Here is a 10267-nt window from a genome sequence, read left to right on the forward strand (position 1 = left end):
ATATATTACAAGAGCATTGGTGCCAAGGTATCTCAGCAAATACTTTTTATGATGAGTATTATGAATAGAATTGAAAGGATCAATTTGATTGGTATGAGTCCCCCAAAGTCTCAACTAGTATTTTTATCAGTAATAACATTACGTAAATATAAATCTTTTAAAATTATGTCGGCTTTATCCTGATATTATAAATTATGGTACAAAAGATTTATAAAATTAAACTATTTTTACAAAAAGGTCATAGGGGACAAAAGTTTTCATTAATTAAGAAGACTAGGGTCTTCCTAGATAAAAAAAATAAAAAAATAAGATTTTTAATTATTATTTTCATGTGAAAGAGTTTAATTTTTTACTAATAATTAATTTTAATATTCGTTGTCTAAAATTTGAAACAATTTAACGTGTACATTTTTACAATTGATTAGGTGTTAAATTTGTTACACAAATAAAAATAATTAATTTTTATGCTTACTATTTAAAAATAATATTTGTCTCTCTAAGTTTATAAAAATATAATAAGACATTAGCATAAAAAAATTTATATTGATAGTTATAAAATTAATTCAAATCAAATTTTTTTAAACAATTGAATCTTGATTCTAACTTTTAGTTACAACATTAGTATTCTCTAAATTGTATATAATAAATATTTGAAGGAAGAGAAGTGAAAATATAGATTAGAAAGATAAGTGATGAACATTTAAAACTAAATAAAAAACTAAAAGAATATGTATATAATAATAATATTTTTATTTAAATTATATTATTTTGTTAATTTTATTTTTTATAAAACAAAAAGGTAAAAAAATTGAGAATGAGAAAAAAGAGAGAAATAGATAAAGTAGAAAAACGAGAGAGGGAGTTTATTAATTTAAAAAAAATTATTTTAATTGTAATGAAAAAGTCTTTGGTGACACATTTTAATTTGTCAAATTACTAATATAAAATATAAATTATATATAGAATGGGAAAGGTAGAGAGAAATATAAAAAGAAAGAGAGGTAGATGAGAGAATATAAGAAGAGAGGTTATTAATTTTAGAAGAAAATATTTTCTCTTAATTTTAATGAGAGAGTATCATGTGACACATTTTGGTTATCAGATTAGTTATAATATATAATATAGCTATATTTTAATTTCTTTCAATATTTTAATTTTAGTTTAATTTTAATACAATTAGAGAATATCATATTGCACACTCTGATTATTAAATTTGTAATTAGTCATTGATAATGATATATAACAGAGATAGAGTGGGTAAAGGAATAAGAGAGATAGAGAAAAAAAGAGGGAGGAGAGAAGAACTCTTTAATTTTGGAGGAAAAGATTTAATTTCAATTATAATAAGAGAGTGACATGTGACACATTTTGGTTATAAAATGGTGTTTTTAGTCCAGTAATCTAACAATATATTTTATTTTATACTTTTAAATATAAATAATTAATTAATAACTAAAAATAATAAATTCTGACAACTCTAATATTTCAGTGTGGAGGTGTGGAAGTTGTCGGCGAAGAATGATCTCAATCCGTAGATGCAGTTCTTGTACGGTTCAGATGTGGTCTCGCGCCAAACTGTGTCCGGATCGATTTTTGATGCAGCGAAGTTGTTGCCGTCGTCTCTAGTCTACTGAGATTATTGCTAGGTTGTGGTCTCCAATCTCTGCGTGTAAGACTCCTGTATAACACATATTATGATTAGGACTGCAGTTAATTGAAAACTTTATACCACATGATGTTTACTCACATAATGATTCGCAGACCGTTGATCAACAAATATCTCCTTGTTCTCCTTCAAGGTGTGAGTGTACTTGAAGGTCTCTGTCATCATTGCATCACAACTCAATGACTTAGACTACGCAGGTTGACAACATGTTAAATCGAATAATAATGACATTATATTTCAAAGACAAAACGTACTTAATAACAAATTAAAACAAGTTACATACCAGTCTGACCTTTGTCTTCATGAAAGTCGCTGACCTACCAATATACTTCGATGACTTGGCCGATGCCCTATTAGCTCTATTTGTGAGACGTCGGCGCTTGAATCCCTCATTAGTCTCCCAATGGACGTACAGTGTCTTCTTAAGGTCCGGGCGGAGCCAAATAGTGAGGTGGTCACGCCGCTCACATACGTCCTCCATCATTTGCTGTAGCCGCCTAGCCATCCGATGGTCGAAGATTTTACCGCCCACTTCTAAGATTATCGCTCTCTAGTCTCAATAGGAATCTTCTTGTAGCTCAATCATGGGTGGTCGTACATCAGTTTAATGACATTATAGTACACTCCTGCGTATATGCATTATTATTTGGCGCAACCCTATCAATAGAAAACTTAAGATTAGTAGTTTACTAAACAATTATTTGAAATAATCTATAAACTTCAATTATATTTAAAAAATTTTGGCAGAATTTTGTCTATAATTAGAATGTGCCACAGACTTTATCCATCAACAATTTGCCTAAACAATTCACAAACAAAGCAATATAGAATTATATGACTTAAGCAGCAACATCCATCAACAATCAAGAATTCTCAAACACTTTCAACAATTTAAACCTACTAACTTAAATAGAATCTATCTTAATAACATAAATCCACTAAAGTTAAAAAATTGAGTATAATTAAATTAAACTAACGAACTAAAATGAAAAACTTAAGATTAGCAACCACATATGTTGAATAATCTCCTTAAAATAGTTTGCATATATATAAAGGACTTAAAATAGTACTCACGCTGTCAAACCATCAGGCTAAATCGTCATCCGTACGATGGGAGGTGGTGGAAGAGTATCTGGCTGATGGGACCCATGAAAGGATTCCGACACCGTAGTGTGTGTCTCTAGAGGCGTCGTCGTCGAAACAGTGGGCTGCTAAGCGGATGGAGGTGGTGGAGGAATATACTCTGGTGAAGCAGACGAATGACTTCCTGGTTGTAGGGGTGGCGCAGCAGAAGAAGTCACGTAGTTAGGGTTAGGGATCATGATGGGTCCTGTGCACTCATTGCCTGTGACGTCGCAGGAGTAGTCATAGTAGAGGCGGACGACTAAGAAGTCCTAGGGGGTACCGATAGAAACCCTCCCCCTCCTTCTACCACGACCACGAGACCGATCTGTGACACCTCTATTTGTTGCCATATTTGCAAAAGCATACAAATTAATACAAATTCTCCCACATTTATATTATTTGAAAAATATTTTAACAAAACCTTCTCTAAAACAGTGCTAATATTCACGGTGATTAATCGCACAATAATAAAACCAAACTCCAGAGAGAATCAATCATAAATTAAAACTCAAAAACAACCATAACACATCAAAAATAACTTAACAAACAATAATAAACACGAAATTTTACGAAGTTAGAACCCTTAAATTTAAACCTAACTAATCCATTAGAGAATCTATTCTCAAACTTTAGAACTACTAAAGTATGCATATCATCAAACATTGAAAATTCATTAAAGATTTTAATTTAGAACATTTTCATTTTCAATCTTTTGTTACTTAACCTCAAGAATACCAAATTACCAATCATTTTAGTCTAATATCAATAATGTTCTCTTTCTAACTCTACTCTTAGATGAATGAGATTAAATGTTATCTAAACTTAAAGCTTGAATTCTAACTAAAATATTTAACTAATGACCTAAATCACTCTAAAACCTATTACTTCACATGCTTTTATAAATTCAAATCAAAATTTTAAATTCTAATTTATATAAATTATTAGACCTTATTCAAGCTAAGGTTGAAAATATATAACTGCCTCTACTAAATTAAAATTGTATTAGGACTTATATGATTTACTTTATTAATTAATTAGTTGATGTTTTAATTTGTTTATCATCAAACTAATTTTTATAAGTTCTTTAACTGATCCTAAATTATCATCTTAGTTCTTATTACCAATATTACTTACTAAACATATAATTCAAACAACACAACAAACAAACCAATTTAGAATTTATTCTCAATTTCCAACATCATCCAATATCAATGGTCATTTGAAATTCATAATATCAAGCTAGAACCAAATTTAAAAAATCGGAGAAAGGGGTGTTACCTGGAGGGAGCAGCGGCAGGAGAAGCGGTGGCAAGAGCAGCGGCAGAAGCGACGCCAGCAATGGCGGTTCGACAGAAACAATGCAAAGAGACAAAGAAGGAGAGCCAGATGACGAGAGGGGACTGTCGAAGGGGCTGCCGGAGAGAATGTTGAGGGATAGATGAGAGAGTTAGAGAGAGAATGGGAGGCAAGAGGGTGAGTAGAGAGGGAGAGATAGTAATTTGAAATGGGGAAATAAGGTCGCGGTTCGAATTTAGGGCACACTTACCATCGATTTACCGATAAATTTATCCAATGTTAAAGCTTCGTAGATGCCTAAAGCGCAACGTTTCACTAATCAAGGTTACCCTCGGATTTATCTGCCTGTAAATCTAACGATAATGCTTGCGCCAATTAATATTTTTTTTCCTCAAAATATTACCGGCGAATTTATCGTCGAAAAACAGAATCTGACTGTAATTTTTTTTACCCAAAAAATCTAACGGGTAAATCTGTTAGCAAACCCAACGCTAACATTTGACGCTAAATCTGATGGTATTCAACATTTTTCTTCTAGTGTATCTCCGACGTTATATCACATGGTTTTGAAAATAGGACCAATTTGACCGAGAATTGGACGCCTATGCGGTTTGGTCTGAATGAAAAATCGCAATTATAAAAATCAGTTGTGAATCGTTAAATCAGTTGAGAATTGGTTGATTAGATCAAATTGGAACCCATCCAATTTACATAAACGACACAATTTTGAGCTTTTTTTTAAAAAAAAAAAGAAAGAAAAATGAAGCTTTACGCAGGAGTGACCTAACCTTTGTTCCTTCTTCCCCTTCTCTTCTTCAAACTTCAAAATTCACCAAAACCAAAATAAACATGAGAGTATGATACCCTAGTTTTTCTACCGTCGCCACAAGGACTGTGCCATGCATCGCACTCAGGCACCAACATCATCGCCCATGCTTCTTTCTTATTATATTCAGCAATTAAACCTTTTTCCTCGAGCTCCGCATCAGTCCCTGGTTCTCGTTTGCTCCGTCGAGCTCTTACTGTCGTCCGTCACGTTCAGGCACCACCGTCTTTGTCTGGTCATGGTGCTCGAAGTCTCCAATCCACCAATCACAACTTCCTCCTCGAGCTCAGTCTTGCTCTTTGTTTTCTCAGCCGCAGCTTCTTCCAACCAACCACCGCCTTCGAGTAGTCATGCTCGTCACTTGGCCTCCATCTCTATCACACTTCTGCCCTTCTGCTCAGACTGCATAGAAGTCAGAACAAGGGTTTAGGATTCTGCTAGTGTTACCCAAATTGGTTTCTTCATTCTTCAATTCTAAATTCTGCTACTGCTAGTGCTACTCAGATTAAATTATTGAATGATTAGTTCTGCTGTGTTGTACTTTATTCTGTTATTTTTTGTTCGTGTTGTGCTGAAAAAAATTGTGCTAAAATTGTGATGAAAACTTAAAACCTTGATAATCATTGTTAATCTTTGGAAAAATTTATTGATCTTTGTTAAAATTATGTTGAAACCTTGTTAAAATTATGATCTGTTGAAAAATGTTGTTAATTTTTGTTAAAATTATGCCGAAGTAAGAACTTTTATTTTATCAAAATAATCAGTCTTTTGCCAGAAAAGAAATAAATTGGTTAATAACTATTTTGATGAGATCATAAGATTTTGGTTGATATAGTGCTTTAAATTTATATGACATTTTAAGACTTGGATTTAGATCCTCTAAAGTGAAGTTAGTAAAAGTGGTAAAAGTGAAGGATTACTCGATCACCATTGATTTTGTTCTTTCCATAAAATATGTGTCTCACTGTCTTAACTTAAGAATGATTAATTTATTATTTTATCATTTTATCAACTTTTTCACTTTAAAAGATCTTGATCCTTATAGTTTATATTAGATTATAATTATATTTTAGTGTGTTTATTTATATTTTATTTATTATTTTATTATAAAACAGTTTTTTCGATTAGACTACAATTAAATTAGTTAAACCAATAAATCAGTTACTATTAGAACGATTTGATGACCAGTCCAGTTTTTAAAACCTTGCATATATATATAGGTGAATGCTATCCTACCATCTCTAAAGTAACATATAAATTATCCTCCATGATGTGTCACATTTTAATTGGGTGTTTATTTTAACATGAGTTACCTTTTTCACTCTTTCGTCGTCATTGTGCCTCCCAAGCATCACCGTCTCATTGGTGTTTCGTTTTCTCTTTCCAAATCATTCTTCTAGAAAATGTACTCCAACTCTCTCTAGCTAATTGCGTTTACTCCTCCCACTCCTTTGTCGTCGTCATTACGCCTCTTAAGGATCACCGTCTCATTGGGTGTCTTATTTTCTCTTTCCAAATTATTCTTTCAGAAAAGGTATTCCAACTCTCTCTAATTGCGTTTACTCCTTCCCATTGTACTCTTTCATCGTCGTTGTTACGCCTCCCAAATATCACCGTCTCATTGGGTGTCTTGTTTTCTCTTCCTCTTCTAGAAAATGTACTCCAATTCTCTCTAATTGCGTTTACTCCTCCTCACTCCTTTGTCGCCGTCGTTGTGCCTCCTAAGTATCACCGTCTTATTGGGTGTTCCATTTTCTTCTTCTGTCAGGCCGTCACAGTCTTCGAAGATATTATTAACTCTCATGAGATTAAAGTAACTCAAAAAAATAAATACCCAATTATAATATGACACATCAGAGAATAACTTACATATTACTTTAGAGAGGGTAGGATAGTATTCACTATATGAGTCCAAATGAAAAATTCTTAAACAAGGAAATAAATAAACAACATTAATGATTTTCACTTTTCAATTCTGACCTTTGTTGAATATTGGTACGTGTGGAGTCAAATTAACACGCATGTATAGTGTGACACATAATAATAATAATAATAATAATAATAATAATAATAATAATAACTTCACAAACTTGAGGGTATAAATACATGTATATATTTGTTGTAGGTAATAACATTTGGTATCAGCAGGGTTTTGAAGGGAGTAATGGCTTCTCCAATGGGGTCATCATCAACGGCTGGTGGTGCTACTGATGGTACTGATGATGAGGGGCAAAATCGTCCTCAAAATTCTCGAAGGTTTTACCATCGTCACACTCCCCATCAGATAGCAAAGCTTGAGGAGTGAGACCTTCTTCTCTTGTTAACAACCTTAGCTTTTCATTTATATATATTTTATTGACTTCGTTCGATGCAGCATCATTTCATCCTGTTTCACTGTTTCAGTGTTTTGTAGTCTTAAGGATAAGAAAGTTGTCACCTTTTCTCAATCTCACGCGGAGGCTGAAAATTCAATATTCAATTTCCACCTTTTGGGTTTTCAATTATGTAATAAAAAAACGTTTTTTTTTTTTCATCGGTTTGTTTGTTTTGTATCCTTTATTTTCTCTTATATGATCGGTACGAATTTTCTGTAAATCCTTTGGGATAATGTAATTGACAGGAAAAATTTTGTCAAGATTTTGATTTTCGTCTTAATATAAAGATATTTATAAAACTTTGAAAAATCACTTTCTTTGACAGTGAATATCCCAAGGAGAATTTAAAAAAAATGTTTGAGGCGTAATCTTTAATTTATTTGGTTTATGTTTTCTTATTCTTAAATACCTAGCCAATTAATTATAAGCTTTTACTTTATCTTTTGGAAGTTCTTAGGATTAATAATTGGATTTTTATCTTTCATTTTCATGGTTTTTAAAAATTTTGCAAGCATCACCGTATCAATAGCCTTGAAATCCTTTTTTCTCCCGAAGTTTTTAAATCAACTATATTATATACACACTAAAAATCAATCATCAAATAAATTATTTGTATAAAATATATTTTNATTTGATGATTTAATTTTAGTGCATACCTACTTAGTGTACACTTACCATATATACATGTATTTATAGACACACAAATCCTTTAATCCCATGCATCATAATCCTGAATTGAATCAAATTGATCCTCTACTTTAAAAATAGGTCATTTTTTTTTCTTTCATGTTTTATGTCATTGGTTAAATTTTCTATCAACAAAAAAATAACTTTAGAAATAATTTATAAATACTTTTATAAGTCTAGAGTATATCTTAAATTTGATAGACATAAAAATCATGGTGTAACAATATATGTATAGAATAATGCTCTTTTTATTATATTTAATAAATTCAAATAAAGATATAAATAAATGTGTAATTTGAGTATTTTGCATTGGTTTGTCCCTTTGTTTCTTCTTCCTACAAGTTGATACATTTCTCTTATTGGAGTTTAATTATTCAGCTCAATTAGTTCTCTCTTAAGCTCTGAAATAATAGAAACTTTAATTTTGTATATAAAGAGCGTTCAACGCATGTGCACATCCAAATGATAGCATGCGGCGACAACTAGGCACAGAACTAGGGCTTGAACCCAGACAAGTCAAATTTTGGTTTCAGAATAGGAGGACCCAAGCAAAGGTCAGATCTATAGATATATCATATATATGTATACGATTATATGCATTCAACATGTTTAACAATTGTGTTAGTTACTTTTCAGGCTCAAGCTGATAGATCAAATAACTGTGCTCTTCGGCGAGAGAATGAGAGAATGATGGCAGAAAACTTGATGTTCAGAGAGTCCTTGAAGAATGTAGTTTGCGTAACTTGTGGTGGTCCAACCGTAACGGAGGATGATTGCCAAATTCGCTTGGAACAATTCAAGTTGGAAAATGATTTTCTTGTGCAAGAGGCTAGTACTTCTAATTAGTTAGATAATTTAACATATTTTATTTAATATGTCACGTTTATATCTTATATTTGTTTTCTTACGACTCGTTTGCAATACATACGCCACCTCATTATTAATGAATGGGATTAATTTCAGTATAGGAAAATGGGAGAGCTTCTTGCAAGTTACAACATCATAGGTGCAGATCAAGTAGTGTCCCCTGTGCAATTATCATCAGTGTTATCTTCTCTGGCCAGCAGTGGTAGCATTACTACTCCTACTCCTACTCCTACTCCTACTCCTACCCCAACAGCTGCAATACCATGTTTGATTGATCCTCAGATTGAAACTTCTCTCTGCCAACGCTTCCATTCACTCTGCCGCCAAAACACTACTCCTACTCCTCCTCAAGGAGCTCAAAGTAGCAATAGTATTATTCGTCCTTTTAATGGCGATCGTGATCATCAAGATATGATTCCTGCTCAATCTGCTGCTGCTACTCCGAGTGCCGTCGCTGTTGCGGAGGTAGTGAGCTTCTTCACAGAGGAGGAGATAGTAAGAATGAAAGAGGCGGCGACTAAAGCCGTGGACGAAGTAGCGAGGCTTCTGCGGATGAACGAGCCTTTCTGGTTTAGGTCAACAGTTGATGGAAACTTCATTCTTCAGCGTCAAAGCTACGACGGCGTTTTCCACAATGTTGGGTTGAAGTGTGAAGCACGCAGAGAGGCATCAAAAGATTCACGAGTGGTGGCTATGAGCGGCAGGAAATTGGTTGATATGTTCTTAGATTCGGTACGCTACATCAATTAATTAAACCCTTATTGCGTTATTTATTCATTCATTATCGATCCAACTATATCTATTATTCTATACTCATAATAATTAACAAATTTTTTTCAATAATAGAAAGTGTCTAAAAACAAATATTTAAAAGTATATGTTAAAAATATCTAAAACTATAATAAAATTCAAAATCTAATAAAAAAGACACATCAAAATATAAGACAAAGAAACATTCAAAAACATATATAAAAATACATCTAAAATTTAGGAAAATGATACATTCAAAATCAGTTAAACAAATCATCTAAAATTAAACTAAGAAAAAGAAGAAGACTGTGTGTGGGAGAGAGAACGATGGCCAGGAATCGCGCGATGATGTGCGGCTGCAAATGACGGGAGAAAGGACGCCAAAGGGAGCCAAATCGTGCACTGATTTCACGGGTGAGGTATGAGAGAACTCCGAACATTGCAGCGGCAGCGCCACGGTGGGTTTGATCGCTTTTGTGTGAACAGCGACGCTATGGGGAGAATGACGACGGCATCAACGCGCACCTACGACCTCACAATGGAGAGGACGACCATGCGATGGATGCTGGTGACACGGAACGGCTGCGAGGGAGGACGCGCGGGGAGAGGCGGCTGCACGCGACGGAAGGCCGGAGAGGGCGGGAGCTGATTTGCACGACAAATGTGGCGCATCGA

The 10267-nt window shown here is 33.4% G+C and overlaps 2 protein-coding genes across 2 annotated transcripts in view; both read left to right on the plus strand.

Annotated features, from left to right (window-relative positions):
• LOC110269545 (homeobox-leucine zipper protein ROC3-like) lies at positions 2886–8821 on the plus strand. The gene is made up of 5 exons (XM_021117484.1): positions 2886–2967; positions 6443–6726; positions 7039–7214; positions 8412–8529; positions 8612–8821. Exons 1-5 carry the CDS (start codon positions 2886–2888, stop codon positions 8819–8821), a joined length of 870 nt encoding a protein of 289 aa, XP_020973143.1.
• LOC107631472 (homeobox-leucine zipper protein HDG8-like) overlaps positions 8918–10267 on the plus strand; it is a 6809-nt gene continuing 5459 nt past the window's right edge. Inside the window, exon 1 of the mRNA XM_016334929.2 lies at positions 8918–9574. Within this exon, the coding sequence (XP_016190415.2) occupies positions 8948–9574 (627 nt within the window). The 5' untranslated portion in view covers positions 8918–8947. The remainder of the gene's footprint in view (positions 9575–10267) is intronic.

The sequence above is a fragment of the Arachis ipaensis genome, chromosome B03 (genome assembly GCF_000816755.2).
Source record: "Arachis ipaensis cultivar K30076 chromosome B03, Araip1.1, whole genome shotgun sequence".
Classification (NCBI taxonomy): domain Eukaryota; kingdom Viridiplantae; phylum Streptophyta; class Magnoliopsida; order Fabales; family Fabaceae; genus Arachis; species Arachis ipaensis.